The sequence below is a fragment of the Thunnus thynnus genome, chromosome 18 (genome assembly GCF_963924715.1).
Source record: "Thunnus thynnus chromosome 18, fThuThy2.1, whole genome shotgun sequence".
In the NCBI taxonomy this organism is placed as follows: domain Eukaryota; kingdom Metazoa; phylum Chordata; class Actinopteri; order Scombriformes; family Scombridae; genus Thunnus; species Thunnus thynnus.
In genome coordinates, this window is record NC_089534.1 from 198304 (window position 1) to 217500 (window position 19197).

At 40.8% G+C, this 19197-nt stretch overlaps 2 protein-coding genes across 2 annotated transcripts in view; one reads left to right on the forward strand and one right to left on the reverse strand.

The window, feature by feature from the left end:
• The first annotated feature begins 286 nt into the window (after window positions 1-286).
• gpr132b (G protein-coupled receptor 132b) lies at window positions 287-9429 on the forward strand. The gene is made up of 2 exons (XM_067572826.1): window positions 287-579; window positions 7878-9429. The coding sequence occupies exon 2, from the start codon at window positions 8095-8097 to the stop codon at window positions 9196-9198; it is 1104 nt and encodes a 367-aa protein (XP_067428927.1). The 5' UTR covers window positions 287-579; window positions 7878-8094; the 3' UTR covers window positions 9199-9429.
• Window positions 9430-16972: 7543 nt separating this feature from the next.
• Window positions 16973-19197, reverse strand: part of cdc42bpb (CDC42 binding protein kinase beta (DMPK-like)) — a 49246-nt gene continuing 47021 nt past the window's right edge. The window contains 1 exon segment of the mRNA XM_067572748.1: window positions 16973-17683. Within this exon segment, the coding sequence (XP_067428849.1) occupies window positions 17573-17683 (111 nt within the window). The 3' untranslated portion in view covers window positions 16973-17572.

Sequence of the window (19197 nt, forward strand, 5' to 3'; positions counted from 1 at the left end):
AGGAGGTAGAGGAGCAGGAGGAGGAGGTAGAGCAGGAGCAGGAGGAGGAGCAGGAGGAGCAGGAGGAGGTAGAGGAGCAGGAGGAGGTAGAGCAGGAGGAGCAGGAGGAGGTAGAGGAGCAGGAGGAGGAGGTAGAGCAGGAGCAGGAGGAGGAGGTAGAGCAGGAGCAGGAGGAGCAGGAGGAGCAGGAGGAGGTAGAGGAGCAGGAGGAGGTAGAGCAGGAGGAGCAGGAGGAGGTAGAGGAGCAGGAGGAGGAGGTAGAGCAGGAGCAGGAGGAGGAGCAGGAGGAGCAGGAGGAGGTTTTTATGTTTCTGTTTGAATTTTCCGTCTTGAGTTGATGTGACGTCACGCGGCGCGTTCAGTTGCGGCTGATTGATCGATGTGATTATTGATTATTATTATTGATTATTGATCTTTTAGTTTGTGTGTGTTTGTGAATCATGTTTCATATTTGATCAGGGGGCGGATCAATAATTGATGATGCAGTAATGAATAAATGACGCGGTCACGTGACCTCTCGTAGCTGCGATCAGAGTCAGAGAGCACGAGGAGGCAGACGGACGGTACTCGAGGCTCGAGGTGAGTTTTACTATCAATAACAGATTTATTGATCTAATATTAGTTTATAATCACGTCAATGTTGTAGATAAACGTCAGGAAGTCACGTGTTATAATTAAATAATAATATAAAATATATTTAATAAAATATATTGATAGTGAAAGTGATCATTAATCGCTCAGTAACAGTTTATTGATCCGTGAAAAAGAATCTTTGTCTTATTGGACGTTTATGATCAATAATAATAAAGTTCATGTTTCTCACAAACTGTAAAATAAAAACAAAGAAACACGTGCAGCTTATTGATGATGTCAGATATGAAAGATCAGAGAGTTATTGATCGTCAATAGATATGTATGATTACTGTAAACCCTCTGCAGCCTGAGAGTGTCTGATAATCATAATAATAATAATAATAATCATAATAATATTGATTATATTGATACGGCGCATTAAAGACACTCAGTGACGCAACATTCATAACTTCGTTATTAGCTATTAAATATAATATGAGACATGTTCTATAACCTGCAGCATAAACATGTAATATTATTAATATATTTATTAATATATTTATACTTCAATGCTCCTGTAATAAAAATATTTAATTTACTTTGTTATTAAGTCTGTAATATTCAGATCAATACATTTATTCTGTCTCTATAGCAACACGATGATATTACTGTAATATTCTATTACAACAACGCGGTTATATATATATATTATATATTATATATATTATATATTATATATATAATACTTGTATAATGTTTGTGTCATATTATGACCTTTGTAATGATCCTTTAATGACGTCAGAACAAACACTTTCTGTTTTAAATAAATATAATAAATATAATATTCACATGAAACGATGTGAATCACAGAAGGATCAATACTGTAATATTTCTATAATATCAGAAATCATAAATACTGTTTTCATAAATAACATCCAGTATATCAGATTTATTGATGATGTAATCATGTTTATGATATTTATATATAATTCAGTCAGAATAAACAAAATAAACTGTTTTGTTTTTATCAGTCAGAAGTTTTAAATCATAATTTATTCATTTTTCAGAAAACGAGGTCAACAATTAATTATTAAAGTTATGCCCCGCCCACCTCCAGCACTCGCACGTGATTGGACGCTGCAGTCAGCGACACTCTGATTGACAGCTGACCGTTAAACTGGATGAGCTGAAATTAAATTATTGATCTTAAATGAAACAGAATGAGGTCAAAGTTTGAACAACCAATCAGAGCGCAGAGATGAAAAAGAAATTTAATTAATTAATTTAATAATTAATGTTCAACTATACAAATGCAAACCTTTATTTAACAGAGTTCTTACTGACACAATAACTGTTTTTTTATTTAAATACATAAAATATGAAATAAAATTAATCACACAGTGAGTTCAGTCATTCAGGTAACTGAAATGACTCGTTTGTTCCAGAAAACAGCAGCGATGAAGGTCAAAGTATAAAACATCTGCTCTGAAAACTCTGCAGGAGCCAAACAGAAGTAAATAAAACAATAAACTAACTAATTTACTAAATAATAAACTAATAAGTAAACTAATTAACTAACTAATTAACTAACTAATGAACTAATAAACCAATAAACTAACTAATTAACACACTAACAAATGACGCATCAGACAAACTCATTTCAGACATAACGGCAGCAGCAAGGTGTGAAAGGTCACAGTTAGTGAGGTCATACGAGGTTTCCAGATTACAGAAGTGAAACACTCTTATTGTGACGGGGTTTTCCCGTGAGAGAGAAAGTAAAGACTCGACTCAGTTCCCACAGAAATTCCCAACAGGCTGCGGACGGTTTACTGTCATAGAAGCGGAACATAAATCAGCTGATGTCAGACTAATTTAACTCATTCATCTCTCAAACGAGCCTCAAGTCAAAGCGCTTCTTCGCTTGTGTCACCTTCTCTACATGAAAACATGAAAACCTTGTTAAACATTTGAGTTCATTCTTGAACACAATCTCACCTCAAAGTCCATTTAGTATTTGTTCAGGAGCTTTTGATCACATCAGATGTTTTTCTTCTGCAGATATTTAGATATGAAATGTCACTCAAGTGCTCAGTAAAGATGAAAATCCTGCATCTGTTACCTTGATAAGTTAGGATCTCTATCATGTGATAGAAAGCTCCAGAAAAGATACTAAATGGACCTAAATGTCAATTTGCTAAATGTAAAGACGATAATAGAAATGATAACGTAAAGACAATAACGTAGAGACAGTAACGTAGAAACAATAACGTAGAGACGATAACATTAAGACAATAACGTAGAGACGGTAACATAGAAACAATAACAGAAACAATAACGTAGAGACAGTAACGTAGAAACAATAACGTAGAGACAGTAACGTAAAGACAATAACGTAGAGACAGTAACGTAGAAACAATAACGTAGAGACAGTAACGTAGAAACAATAACGTAGAGACAGTAACGTAAAGACAATAACGTAGAGACAGTAACGTTGAAACAATAACAGAAACAATAACGTAGAGACGATAACGTAAAGACAATAACGTAGAAACGGTAACGTAGAGACAGTAACGTAGAAACAATAACGTAGAGACGATAACGTAAAGACAATAACTCAGAAACGGTAACGTAGAGACAGTAACGTCGAAACAATAACGTAGAGACGGTAACGTAGAAACAATGACGTAAAGACAGTAACGTAGAAACAATAACGTAGAGACGATAACGTAAAGACAATAACGTAGAGACGATAACGTAAAGACAATAACGTAGAGACGGTAACATAGAAACAATAACAGAAACAATAACGTAGAGACAGTAACGTAGAAACAATAACGTAGAGACGATAACGTAAAGACAATAACGTAGAGACGATAACGTAAAGACAATAACGTAGAGACGGTAACATAGAAACAATAACAGAAACAATAACGTAGAGACAGTAACGTAGAAACAATAACGTAGAGACGATAACGTAAAGACAATAACGTAGAGACGATAACGTAAAGACAATAACGTAGAGACAGTAACATAGAAACAATAACAGAAACAATAACGTAGAGACAGTAACGTAGAAACAATAACGTAGAGACGGTAACGTTGAAACAATAACAGAAACAATAACGTAGAGACAGTAACGTAGAAACAATGACATAGAGACGATAACGTAAAGACAGTAACGTAGAGACCGTAACGTCGAAACAATAACGTAGAGACAGTAACGTTGAAACAATAACAGAAACAATAACGTAGAGACGATAACGTAAAGACAATAACGTAGAAACGGTAACGTAGAGACAGTAACGTCGAAACAATAACGTAGAGACGGTAACGTAGAAACAATGACGTAAAGACAGTAACGTAGAAACAATAACGTAGAGACGATAACGTAAAGACAATAACGTAGAGACGATAACGTAAAGACAATAACGTAGAGACGGTAACATAGAAACAATAACAGAAACAATAACGTAGAGACAGTAACGTAGAAACAATAACGTAGAGACGGTAACGTTGAAACAATAACAGAAACAATAACGTAGAGACAGTAACGTAGAAACAATAACGTAGAGACGATAACGTAAAGACAATAACGTAGAGACAGTAACGTCGAAACAATAACGTAGAGACGGTAACGTAGAAACAATGACGTAGAGACGGTAAAGTTGAAACAATAATGTAGAGACGATAACGTAGAAACAATGACGTAAAGACAATAACGTAAAGACAGTAACGTAGAAACAATAACGTAGAGACGATAACGTAGAAACAATAACGTAGAGACGATAACATAGAGACGATAACGTAAAGACAATATCGTAGAGACAATAACGTAGAGACAGTAACGTAGAAACAATAATGTATAGATGGTAACGTTGAAACAATAACATAGAGACGATAACGTAGAGACGATAACGTAAAGACAATAACGTAGAGACGGTAACGTAGAAACAATAACATAGAAACAATAACGTAGAGACAGTATCGTCAAGACAATAATGTAAAGACAGTAACGTAGAAACAATAACGTAGAGACAATAACGTAGAAACAGTAACATAGAAACAATAACGTAGAAACAGTAACGTAGAAACAATAACGTAGAGACAATAACGTAGAGACAATAACGTAGAAACAATAACGTAGAAACAATAACGTAGAGACGGTAACGTTGAAACAATAACGTAGAAACAGTAACATAGAAACAATAACGTAGAGACAATAACGTAGAAACAGTAACGTAGAAACAATAACGTAGAGACAATAACGTAGAAACAATAACGTAGAGACTGTAACGTTGAAACAATAACGTAGAGACGATAACGTAAAGACAATAACGTAGAGACAGTAACGTAGAAACAATAATGTATAGATGGTAACGTTGAAACAATAACATAGAGACGATAACGTAGAGACGATAACGTAAAGACAATAACATAGAGACGATAACGTAGAGACAATAACGTAGAAACAATAACGTAGAGACGATAACGTAAAGACAATAACGTAGAGACGGTAACGTAGAGACAATAACAGAAACAATAACGTAGAGACAGTAACGTAGAAACAATAACGTAGAGACAATAACATAGAAACGGTAACGTAGAGACGGTAACGTTGAAACAATAACGTAGAAACAGTAACGTAGAAACAATAACGTAGAGACAATAACGTAGAAACGGTAACGTTGAAACAATAACCTAGAAACAGTAACGTAGAAACAATAACGTAGAGACAATAACGTAGAGACGGCAATGTTGAAACAATAACGTAGAGACGATAACGTAAAGACGGTAACGTAGAAACAATAACGTAGAAACAGTAACGTAGAAACAATGACGTAAAGACAATAACGTAGAGACGGTAACGTAGAAACAATAACGTAGAGACAATAACATAGAAACAGTAACGTAGAGACGGTAACGTTGAAACAATAACGTAGAAACAGTAACGTAGAAACAATAACGTAGAGACAATAACGTAGAAACGGTAACGTTGAAACAATAACCTAGAAACAGTAACGTAGAAACAATAACGTAGAAACAGTAACGTATAGACAATAACGTAGAGACGGTAACGTTGAAACAATAACGTAGAAACAGTAACGTAGAAACAATAACGTAGAGACGATAACGTAAAGACAATAACATAGAGACAGTAACGTTGAAACAATAACGTAGAGACAGTAACGTAGAAACAATAACGTAGAGACAGTAACGCTGAAACAATAACGTAGAGACGATAACGTAGAAACAATAACGTAGAGACGATAACGTAAAGACAATAACGTAGAGACGGTAACATAGAAACAATAACAGAAACAATAACGTAGAGACGATAACATAGAGACAATAACGTAGAGACAATAACGTAGAGACAGTAACGTAGAAACAATAATGTATAGATGGTAACGTTGAAACAATAACATAGAGACGATAACGTAGAGACGATAACGTAAAGACAATAACGTAGAGACGGTAACGTAGAGACGATAACGTAAAGACAATAACGTAGAGACCGTAACGTAGAGACGATAACGTAAAGACAATAACATAGAGACGGTAACGTAGAGACAGTAACGTAGAAACAATAATGTATAGATGGTAACGTTGAAACAATAACATAGAGACGATAACGTAGAGACGATAACGTAAAGACAATAACGTAGAGACGGTAACGTAGAAACAATAACATAGAAACAATAACGTAGAGACAGTATCGTCAAGACAATAATGTAAAGACAGTAACGTAGAAACAATAACGTAGAGACAATAACGTAGAAACAGTAACGTAGAGACGGTAACGTTGAAACAATAACGTAGAAACAGTAACATAGAAACAATAACGTAGAGACAATAACGTAGAAACAGTAACGTAGAAACAATAACGTAGAGACAATAACGTAGAAACAATAACGTAGAGACGGTAACGTTGAAACAATAACGTAGAGACGATAACGTAAAGACAATAACGTAGAGACGGTAACGTAGAAACAATAACGTAGAGACAATAACATAGAAACAGTAACGTAGAGATGGTAATGTTGAAACAATAACGTAGAAACAGTAACGTAGAAACAATAACGTAGAGACAATAACGTAGAAACGGTAACGTTGAAACAATAACGTAGAAACAGTAACGTTGAAACAGTAACGTATAGACAATAACGTAGAGACGGTAACGTTGAAACAATAACGTAGAAACAGTAACGTAGAAACAATAACGTAGAGACGATAACGTAAAGACAATAACATAGAGACAGTAACGTAGAAACAATAACGTAGAGACAGTAACGTAAAGACAGTAACGTAGAAACAATAACATAGAGACAGTAACGTAGAAACAATGACGTAAAGACAATAACGTAAAGACAGTAACGTAGAAACAATGACGTAGAGACGGTAATGTTGAAACAATAACGTAGAGACAATAACGTAGAAACAATAACGTAAATAATGTAGAGACGGTAACGTTGAAACAGTAACGTAGAAACAGTAACGTAGAAACAATAACATAAATAATGTAGAGACGGTAACGTTGAAACAATAACGTAGAGACAATAACGTAGAAACAATAACGTAAATAACGTAGAGACGGTAACATTGAAACAGTAACGTAGAAACAATAACGTAGAGACGGTATCGTTGAAACAATAACGTAGAAACAATAACGTAGAGACAGTAACGTAGAAACAGTAACGTAGAAACAGTAACGTAGAGACAGTAACGTTGAAACAATAACGTAGAAACAGTAACGTAGAAACGGTAACGTAGAGACGGTAATGTTGAAACAATAACGTAGAGACGGTAACGTAGAAACGGTAACGTAGAGACGGTAATGTTGAAACAGTAACGTAGAAACAATAACGTAGAAACAATAACGTAAATAATGTAGAGACAGTAACATAGAAACAGTAACATAGAAACAATAACGTAGAAACAGTAACGTAGAAACGGTAACGTAGAGACGGTAATGTTGAAACAATAACGTAGAGACGGTAACGTAGAAACGGTAACGTAGAGACGGTAATGTTGAAACAATAACGTAGAAACAGTAACATAGAAACGGTAACGTAGAGACGGTAATGTTGAAACAGTAACGTAGAAACAATAACGTAGAAACAATAACGTAAATAATGTAGAGACAGTAACATAGAAACAGTAACATAGAAACAATAACGTAGAAACAATAACATAGAAACAATAACGTAGAGATGGTAATGTAAAGTCAAGGTCTGATAGAACCTTTTATGTGTCTTTTGTTGCTTCTGTTGTTGTTTTACCTTTGTCTTTGTTCTCTGCAGACACACTGAGGTTGGCTCTGATTGGTCGTCTCCCTGCTGACACACTGAGGTTGGCTCTGATTGGTCGTCTCCCTGCTGACACACTGAGGTTGGCTCTGATTGGTCGTCTCCCTGCTGACACACTGAGGTTGGCTCTGATTTGTTGCCTCCCTCCTGATGCACTTAGGTTAGCTCTGATTGGTCATCTCCCTCCTGATGCACTGAGGTTGCTGACATCATGCACGCAGTGACAGAGACGGTTGCTCCGAGCACTAACGGGAGCAATAACGGGACTCAAATGGGGTGCGAGCTGCCGTACGATGATGGCCGCCTGCCGTTGGTGCTGCTGTACAGTGTGGTGCTGGCTGTTGGTCTGCCCGCCAACCTGCTGACCGTCTACCTCACCTGGCTGCAGGTGCGCAGGAAGAACGTGCTGGGCGTGTACCTATGGAGCTTGTCGCTGTGTGATCTCACCTACCTGGGCACGCTGCCGCTGTGGGCATATTACGTCAGCAATGATCACCGATGGCCGTGGAGCTCGGCCGCCTGCAAACTGACGGGCTACATCTTCTTCAACAACATGTACATCAGCATCTTCCTGTTGTGCTGTGTTTCTTGCGACCGCTATATGGCTGTTGTATACAGCGTGGAGTCCCGTGGGCTGCGCAGGCAGCGGTTGGCCGCCGGCATCGCCATCAGCATTGTGCTGGTGGTTGCCATCGGTCACGTCCCCGTCTTCACCATGCGGGAGGGTGACGCTGCCGGGCACGGCCATCACCGCTGCTTTGAGCCGAGCCAGAGCAGCGCCACGGTGACGGGCTTCTACTACGCCCGCTTTGTGGTGGGCTTCCTGATCCCGCTGCTTCTGTTGGTGGCGACCAACCGTGGCATCCTGGCTGGCGTGCAGCGCAGCACGGGGTTGCGGCAGGAGCAGAAGGAGCGTGTGCGCTGGCTGGCGGTGGCGGTGGTGCTGCTGTTCCTAGTCTGCTTCGCCCCGTATCACCTGATCCTGCTGGTCCGTGCTTTCAACTTCCACTTCCCCCAGCTGGAGGACAGCTGTCAGGGGGAGACCAGCATGTACACGCCCTACACCATCTCGCTCGGACTGTCCACCGTCAACAGCGCCGTCAACCCCGTCCTCTACGTGCTGTCCAGCGACAACATCCGCAAAGAGCTGCGGCGAGGCCTTGCACGCCTCTGTGACCGGGCTCACCTGAGACCGCCGTCCAACAGCAGCCAGAACAAGATCCAGCCCACCAGGAACTCCTCCGAGCTGCCCGCCGACAGCCAGAGACACCCAGCGGGTGAGGACGGACGTCCAGGGAAACCGCCGGGGACCTGACAGACTGGTCCCTGCTGAAGGGTCACGACATTGGAGATCGAGAACTCTGTGGTCTGTGGGGACACCTTCAGGCTCAAAAAAACAAACAACAAACAAACTGCAAATGTTTAAACTGTTTCGCGCTTCTTGTTTTTAAACACTGTGATGTAAAAACATGCTGTTGATTGTTCCTGACGATAGTCTGGAGGACTTATATAAATAAACATACAGTGTGACTTCCTGTTGATTGAGCTTCTAGTTTCCTGTCAGATGGCTGCTGGTTACCATGGCAACAGAATCAGGTGAGAGGATGTGGGTCAGACTGAAGCACATTTATTATTCATGCTGCAGATTTGATGCTCAGTGATGTGGACGATAACGCAGGAACAAAGACAGAGAAGAAGAAAACTCAAACACATTTATCACATTCAAAACAACAAGAAAAGAAACAAACATTTAAATTAATTAAAGTTTTATTTCCTCATGATGACATCATAATTATTCACATCAATGCAGTTTTAAGGAGTTAATCATCTGTTCATTAAAAGTGAAGGACTGATCAATAATGACTCAATAATCAATAAAACACTTTGTCATCACTTTCTGTATAATATATATTTATCATTTCTATATATATCTGAATATTTCTGACTTCAGACAAAATGAGACATTTAAACATTTTATAAACCAAATCAAACTAATACTGTTATTGATCACTGATCAGCTGATCAAATGTGAGAAACGGGAAAGAAAGTTTAAATATTAAAACACGAACCAGTGTTTCCTCTTTCAGCTGCAGTAGCCGCCACTTCCTGTTTCACATGAGATGTCACTTGAGGCAGGTCAGAGGTCAGCAGAGGTCAGCAAGGGGCCCCATGGTGAGGAGCTTAGTACTGGGGCCCCATGGTCAGGAGGTTAGTACTGGGGGCCCCATGGTGAGGAGTTTAGTACTGGGGGCCCCATGGTCAGGAGCTTAGTACCGGGGCTCCATGGTCAGGAGCTTAGTACTGGGGGCCCCATGGTCAGGAGCTTAGTACCGGGGCTCCATGGTCAGGAGCTTAGTACTGGGGGCCCCATGGTCAGGAGGTTAGTACTGGGGGCCCCATGGTGAGGAGTTTAGTACTGGGGGCCCCATGGTCAGGAGCTTAGTACCGGGGCTCCATGGTCAGGAGCTTAGTACCGGGGCCCCATGGTCAGGAGCTTAGTACCGGGGCCCCATGGTGAGGAGTTTAGTACTGGGGGCCCCATGGTCAGGAGCTTAGTACTGGGGGCTCCATGGTCAGGAGCTTAGTACCGGGGCCCCATGGTCAGGAGCTTAGTACCGGGGCCCCATGGTGAGGAGTTTAGTACTGGGGGCCCCATGGTCAGGAGGTTAGTACCGGGGCTCCATGGTCAGGAGCTTAGTACCGGGGCTCCATGGTCAGGAGCTTAGTACCGGGGCTCCATGGTGAGGAGCTTAGTACTGGGGCCCCAGGATCAGAGTTTGCAGATGTTTTATGATCATCAGAAGTCAGCTGAGGGTCAAACACTCAGATTACTGCCTGAGGAGAAAAAGGGGGGCGTGATGCCATCAAAGGTGAGATGAGGCTGCATCAATACTTTTCCAGCTCTGAAAACACATCTGATGCTTGGTTTAGTTTGGTGTGACAGGAACGTCACATTCAGATCATACACCTGTAGGTTACTGACGGGGGCGGAGTCAGTGGCGACCAGGTCAGTGTGTCCTCTGCTGTGAGTAGTGACATCAACGCGCTGCTTCAGGCAAAGACACTCAGCAACTCTACTGCAAAATGTCAACATGTATGTTTATATCACCAACAATGACGATGTTGGTTGACATGGAGCAGACTGAGGTCAGGAGGTCGTGGATCTCAGGGAGGAGAGATGAGTTTGGTTTGTAGATGAGAACATTGTCATGGAGTAACGTGGTTTACATGTTAGAGAAGAAAGATCCACCACTGGCAGGGAGACAGTTTCAGTTCAGCCTGGAGTGTGATTGTTAAACCACCAGACCTGCAGGCTTCTTCCATGTAACTATATCCAGCAGGGCAGAGTAGTCCTCTTGTTCACGTCGGTAGTCCTCTGGTTCACGTCGGTAGTCCTCTGGTTCACGTCGGTAGTCTTCTGGTTCACGTCGGTTGTCCTCTGGTTCACGTCGGTAGTCCTCTGGTTCACGTCGGTAGTCCTCTGGTTCACGTCGGTAGTCTTCTGGTTCACGTCGGTTGTCCTCTGGTTCATGTCGGTAGTCTTCTGGTTCACGTCGGTAGTCTTCTGGTTCGTGTCAGTAGTCCTGTAGTTTGTGTCAGTAGTCCTGTAGTTCATGTCAGTAGTCCTCTGGTTCGTGTCAGTAGTCCTGTAGTTCGTGTCAGTAGTCCTCTGGTTCGTGTCAGTAGTCCTCTGGTTCATGTCAGTAGTTCTGTAGTTCATGTCAGTAGTCCTGTAGTTCGTGTCAGTAGTCCTCTGGTTCGTGTCAGTAGTCCTCTGGTTCGTGTCAGTAGTCCTGTAGTTCATGTCAGTAGTCCTCTGGTTCGTGTCAGTAGTCCTGTAGTTCATGTCAGTAGTCCTGTAGTTCGTGTCAGTAGTCCTGTAGTTCATGTCAGTAGTCCTCTGGTTCGTGTCAGTAGTCCTGTAGTTCGTGTCAGTAGTCCTGTAGTTCATGTCAGTAGTCCTGTAGTTCGTGTCAGTAGTCCTCTGGTTCGTGTCAGTAGTCCTGTAGTTTGTGTCAGTAGTCCTGTAGTTCAATCAATCAATCAATCCATTTTTATTTATATAGCGCCATATCACAACGAAAGTCATCTCAAGGCACTTTTCACATAGAGCAGGTCAAGATCGTACTCTTTAATTTACAGAGACCCAACAATTCCCCCATGAGCAGCACTTGGCGACAGCGGTAAGGAAAAACTCCCCTTTAACGGGTAGAAACCTCAAGCAGAACCCGGCTCTTGGTGGGCGGCCATCTGCTTTGACCGGTTGGGTTGAGAGAGAGAAAGAGAGAGGGAAAGGGGGGGGGGGGGGGGGGGGGGGGGACAGGAGAGCAATAATCACAACAACAACAACAAGCACAAGCAGCAACAGCCAGGGAAGGATGCCATCAGGACTGTGAAGGACCGCGAAGGCTCGGCCCAGAACCCAGGGGTTCCTGTGAGATGAGAAAGCACAAAAAACTCCGGGAAAGAAGCAAAGTTAGTGACATGCATTGATGTTACATGAATGCATACAGATGGAGAGGAGGAGGAGGAGAGAGGAGCTCAGTGCATCATGGGAAGTCCCCCAGCAGTCTAGGCCTATAGCAGCATAACTAAGGGCTGATCCAAGGCGAGCCTGGTCGGCCCTAACTATAAGCTTTATCAAAAAGGAAAGTTTTAAGCCTACTCTTAAACATAGAGAGGGTGTCTGCACCCCGGACCCAATCTGGAAGATGGTTCCATAGAAGAGGAGCCTGATAGCTGAAGGCTCTGCCTCCCATTCTACTTTTAAAGACTGTAGGGACCACCAGTAAGCTGCATACTGGGAGCGCAGTGTTCTAGTGGGATAATACGGTACTATGAGCTCTTCAAGATATGATGGTGTCTGACCATTAAGGGCTTTGTAAGTTAGGAGAAGGATTTTAAATTCTATTCTAGATTTTACAGGAAGCCAATGCAGCGAAGCTAAAATGGGAGAAATGTGGTCTCTTTTTCTAGTTTTAGTCAGAACACGTGCAGCTGCATTCTGGACCAGCTGGAGAGTCTTTAGAGACTTGTTAGGGCAGCCTGATAATAAGGAATTGCAATAATCCAGCCTAGAAGTAACAAATGCATGAACTAGTTTTTCTGCATCTTTTAGGGACAGGATGTGATTTTTGTGATATTACGTAAGTGAAAAAAGGCAGTCCTTGAGATTTGATTTATGTGGGAGTTAAAGGACATATCGGTTCATGTCAGTAGTCCTGTAGTTCGTGTCAGTAGTCCTGTAGTTCATGTCAGTAGTCCTCTAGTTCGTGTCAGTAGTCCTGTAGTTCATGTCAGTAGTCCTGTAGTTCGTGTCAGTAGTCCTCTGGTTCGTGTCAGTAGTCCTGTAGTTCATGTCAGTAGTCCTGTAGTTCGTGTCAGTAGTCCTCTGGTTCGTGTCAGTAGTCCTGTAGTTCGTGTCAGTAGTCCTGTAGTTCATGTCAGTAGTCCTGTAGTTCGTGTCAGTAGTCCTGTAGTTCGTGTCAGTAGTCCTCTGGTTCGTGTCAGTAGTCCTGTAGTTCGTGTCAGTAGTCCTGTAGTTCGTGTCAGTAGTCCTCTGGTTCGTGTCAGTAGTCCTGTAGTTCGTGTCAGTAGTCCTCTGGTTCGTGTCAGTAGTCCTGTAGTTCGTGTCAGTAGTCCTGTAGTTCGTGTCAGTAGTCCTGTAGTTCGTGTCAGTAGTCCTCTGGTTCGTGTCAGTAGTTCTGTAGTTCGTGTCAGTAGTTCTGTAGTTCGTGTCAGTAGTTCTGTAGTTCGTGTCAGTAGTCCTGTAGTTCGTGTCAGTAGTCCTCTGGTTCGTGTCAGTAGTTCTGTAGTTCGTGTCAGTAGTCCTGTAGTTCGTGTCAGTAGTCCTCTGGTTCGTGTCAGTAGTCCTGTGGTTCGTGTCAGTAGTTCTGTAGTTCGTGTATGAGGAGAGATTGTGTATTGAATAGTTCCGTGGTGGAGGCAGACGGAGCTGCGGCTGTGATGTATTTCTGGTAGTTTGGATGTTTCTCACGATGACACTCAGGTTTGTTTTGCTTTGTATTCAAACTCTGAAACCGCAGCGAGTCTCTGTCGATGCAACGTCAACAAGAATAAAACCAGACAGAAAGTTTCCTTCGTGAAACAGCTTCATCAGGACATTATACTAAAAACTGAAGTGTAATGGGTGATTAATTATTAATGAAGTTCACTTTCTGGAGAGAAAACATTCAGTCACACTGATTTCATCTAAAACAGCCACAATGACTTCATTCAATGTGAAAAAGCAAAAACATTTTTTAATTAAAACTGATCATATTTAACTCAGAACAGCCTTTATATAATAAAATCAGCTGCACAAAATAAATAAAAGTCGAAATATTTCAGTTTCTGTGTATTATGTGTCAGTTCAGGAAAAGTCAGTGTCGTGTTTTCTGCAGTTGAGCAGCATGTTATTCTGTATCGCAGCAACTCAAACCACTAAAACCACATCCGACCTGCAATCCTCCCGTTCTGCTGATCTGTTTCCTGCTGTGTGGACAACATGTACCTGAACACACATCTGCTCAACTTCACTTCACTGTCTCAGTTTTATTTGAAATGTACTTATTCTCTTATTTTTATGACTTGCAATTTTTATTTCACAATATAAACGTCATTCAACAGATGACGTCCACCTGCATATAAAGCTATCAACAAGAAGACAAATAATTAAAAATAATTAAAATTAAAAAAATGATAAAACAAATCATAATAAAATCAAAGCAGCATATCTCTCACAGTTGAGGAGGAGCGTCTCCGTCCTGCCGTCCAATCAGAGCAGCCGTCTGGGTTCAGAAAACATCTCATTAACAGTGAATCTTCATCCAGACTGAACCAGTGAGCAGCAGCACCACATTTCCAGCAGGCTGCAAAATAATAATAATAATAATGATAATAATAATAATAATGATAATAATAGTAACAAATAAAAAATAAATAATAATAATAGTGATGATAATAATAATAATAATAATGATAATAATAATAATAGTGATAATAATAATACCTTCTTCAGGTCCAGTAGGATAAATGTTAGTGTTACGTCGACGCTTCGTTCTCAGATCTCCTGATGTTATTCTGCAGTTGCTGTAAATCTCGTCTCATTCGTGTCCATCAGACAGCAGCTTCGTTCCCTCCATAAAAACATTCTGTAACATTTAGATGCTTCACGTAAAAACCTGCAGAAGTTTGTGTAACTTATCTGCTGAACTTATTATTGATTTATTTATTTCCAACAGCAGGTGACATGAAATGCTGATTACTCTAAATTTGTTGTCAATATCAATATGAACAGCAGAACTGATGTGTTTCATCAGTTCAGTCGAATCATTTAGTTTATGGTCTGTTTGTGTTTCTCGTCTGAATCTTCTATCGATCATCGATCAATATCTGTTTATGTCGATATGAAGTTTAATATCTGAGAATTCAGCCGACAATAAATCAAGATGCTGAAACAGAACTTGCAGGTTTTCAATAATAAATTAAATGTTTAACCAGAACAAGTCAATGCTAAGCTAGTTAGCTTTAGCAGGAGCATTTAGCTAATGTTTGATTTAATTCAATATGTGGAAAAAACAGATTAAATCTAAAGAACATTCAGAACATTTAGCTTTAGCTGATGTTAGCATGTCGCTACCTGAAGCACTGCTGGCATCTATGTTGTTTTTACCCTTTTTATGCTTTAATATGTTTTTATTTGTAAGTTAAAAAGAAACTGATAGAAAATGTCTTTACAGACTTTGTGGTTTTTAAGTGTGAGACACTAAAGAATCAGTTGCAGACACAGGAAGTGACACCAGGTGTGACATGAAGAAGAAACATCTGAGATTCAGACGTTAAAACTTAAATCTGAGACATGAAATGTGTTTAATTCACAGAAATGAAAAACTTCCTGAAACTTTCATCTCTCACTTCATGTTTTTCACCTGAACATGTTTTTACTTCCAGAGGAAAATAGTTTCTTTTATTGTTTGTCACATAAAGAGTTAATATGTATTATAATATTATTATATAAACTGTGATTTATGTTTTATTTACTGTCGTATGTGACAGTTTCTTCTGTGTGGATCAGCTGCTCTCAGGTGTGTTTACCTGTCTGACATAATATTTTCACATCATTCATACGAGTGCTCGTCGGTCTTTGATTAGAAATAAACCATTGAGCGTCGTGTCAGATCCTGTTAAAACCACCATCACAGGAAGCAGATCTGAACACCTTTCAGAAACACGTTCAGCACGTCGACTTTCCTCTCAACCATCAGTTCAGAAATCCACTGATAGAAAATCATGTTAAGTGTTTAAACATATATAATATATATATTATATATACATATATAATATATACCATAGAACCGTATGTGCACTATAGTACAGTACATACTGGTGAACTACAACCTGTCTGTTCGTATTTCTTTGGTTTACAAACTGAAAGCAAAGAAGAAAACACAGGACGTGGTTGAAAGCCTCACAAACAGTAAGGGGGTCTTTGTGTTATTTCTTCTTCACAGGAAATCTGACCTGATTTGTGCTCTGCTCTGATTGGCTCTGCTGTCTCCCTGCTCTCAGACGGACGCTCTGACTGGCTGACTGCTGTGTGTAAACAAGCAGAGGCCACGCCCCCTCATTAATAATTAATTAACCTGCCAGACCAAACCCAGGGCTCAATGAATCATTGATGCGCTGCCTGACGACTGACCTAGAAACTGAATAACACAACACCTCTGACATCACTGATGATGTCACAGGCAACGCGTTCCACAACATCAGCTGTCAGAGGAAAACAATCAGCTGTGCAGGTGAGTTCAGGTGTGTTCAGGTGAGTTCAGGTGAGTTCAGGTGAGTTCAGGTGAGTTCAGGTGAGTTCAGGTGTGTTCAGGTGAGTTCAGGTGAGTTCAGGTGAGTTCAGGTGAGTTCAGGTGTGTTCAGGTGAGTTCAGGTGTGTTCAGGTGTGTTCAGGTGAGTTCAGGTGAGTTCAGGTGTGTTCAGGTGAGTTCAGGTGTGTTCAGGTGTGTTCAGGTGTGTTCAGGTGTGTTCAGGTGAGTTCAGGTGAGTTCAGGTGTTGTGACAGAGACAGACACTCAGACTTTCATCAGATTCTTTTATTGTTTCTGTTTGTCGTCGTTACAAAGATTCGTTAACTTGTGATTTTGGAAGAAACAAAGCAGTAGTGTTCAGGACCGCCCCCCGCTCACCTGATCTGTGAGGTCAGAGGTCAGGGGGCGGGGCAGGGGGGCGTGGTGCAACAGGAAGGATCACTGACACAAAATCAAAGGTTTTTTTTCTGCTACAACAACAACGATGTGCAACTTTAACAAAACTTTCAAATGAATACAGTGTTTTTTCATCAGAGTGAGACGTCCCGTCTGCGGCTAACACCCCGCTGAAGCTCCGACGTTAAACAGGAAAGGATTTTAATAAAGAGAAGAAGAAGAGGTGATTGACAGCAGCAGCGTGGTCCCACAGGTCAAAGGTCAAATACACAGCAGCCATCAGCAGCATTTCCTAGCAACAGCACGGGCTTAAAACCAGGGGGCGGGGCTTCCCAGCAGGTTAAATCCACAAAAATAAAAGCAGCAGGAAGCTCAGACTCACCCCGCCATAATAAAATCAAAGTAAAATCTAAAACACAGTCTGCAGCCTGATTGGTTCATGGGCCTGCTGGCCTCAGGGCGGTGGGCGGGGCCTCAGGGCTCCGTGTCCATGCTGTCCAGGGTCAGCTGACTGCGGTGGGGTGAGTTGGGGCTGGGGGGGCTGCTGGGGTTAGAGCTGTTAGAGGGGGTCGAGTGAGAGTCCGGCTGAGAGAGAGAGAGAGAGAGACAGAGAGAGAGAGAGAGAAGAGAGAGAGAGAGAGAGAGAGAGAGAGACAGAGAGAGAGAGAGAGAGAGAGAGAGAGAGAGACAGAGAGAGAGAGAGAGAGAGAGAGAGACAGAGAGAGAGAGAGAGAGAGAGAGAGAGAGAGAGAGAGAGAGAGAGATGTCAGCTGGTCCTGAGACTTACTGATCAATAATCAATACTGCTCAACCTCAGACCAGCACTGCTCTCCAACCACCAATCACAGTCAACCAAATTATTAAACTAACAAAAGATGCCTCTCTGACACTAAACCATAAACATAACATATAATATAATCACAGTCAGCCATACAGACAGAGATGCACTTTCTCTTAAAATGTGACAAATATAATAACATCAGAGCGGAAAACTAAGAAATTTATATGTTAATTCCAAACTTTACAAAGTTAGACGACAGTAAAAAGCAACAGATTCTATCAGGAGACAAACATGCAGCAAACTGAGGAAACATCACTGAATGTTACAGTGATGTGTGTGTGTATATATATATATATATACACACACACACATATATATATATGTGTGTGTGTGTATATATATATATATATATATATATATATATACACACACACACACACACATATATATATATATGTGTGTGTGTGTGTGTATATATATATATATATATATATATATATATATATATATGTATATATTCTGCCATTCTCTTGTTGTTTTTATTTATTCATTTATGTTATTTTCTTTAGGGCTGTAGTCAACTGGTCGATTGGTTGGTCGATATGCTCTCGTCTGACCAAATTCTCATTGGTCGACTAATCTCCGTGTTACTTTCATAAGGAGAAAAGTGCTTCAGTAACTTTCCAGGATTAATTTATTATTTCCTGCAGCGGGAGGGACAGATTAAAAAATTACCTGTGAAAACAAGGCGGGTGTATTCAAAACACCCCCTTTATTTCCACAACTTTGAACTCGCCCAACCTAATGGAGACTGCTGGGTCCAACTGTACTCAACGTTTACTGAACGTTTACTGAGCGTTTACTGAACGTTTATTGAATCAGTGTTTCTCCTACAATTATTACAACAAGAACCCCGCCAGGCCAAAAAATTTTTTAATGCCAAAAAAACACTAAATATCCATTCACTCAGAAATCAACAGCGTTTGAGTGTGAGTCAACGTCTGTGTCGTTACCATGGAAACTCTTGGTAGCGTAACTCTAAGTAATACGGCAGCGTGTAACATGTTTGCGTAGCGAGTGGGAAAGAGCGAGAGGCAGGAAAGTGACGGTGAATATTAGCGGATCAGAGGAAAAGGTTAACAGGAAGTTGTGTGTCAGTAAATGTACAGTAGACTAGTGTGTCAGTAAATGTACAGTACAGACTAGTGTGTCAGTAAATGTGCAGTACAGACTAGTGTGTCAGTAAATGTGCAGTACAGACTAGTGTGTCAGTAAATGTGCAGTACAGACTACAGTGAGTCAGTAAATGTGCAGTACA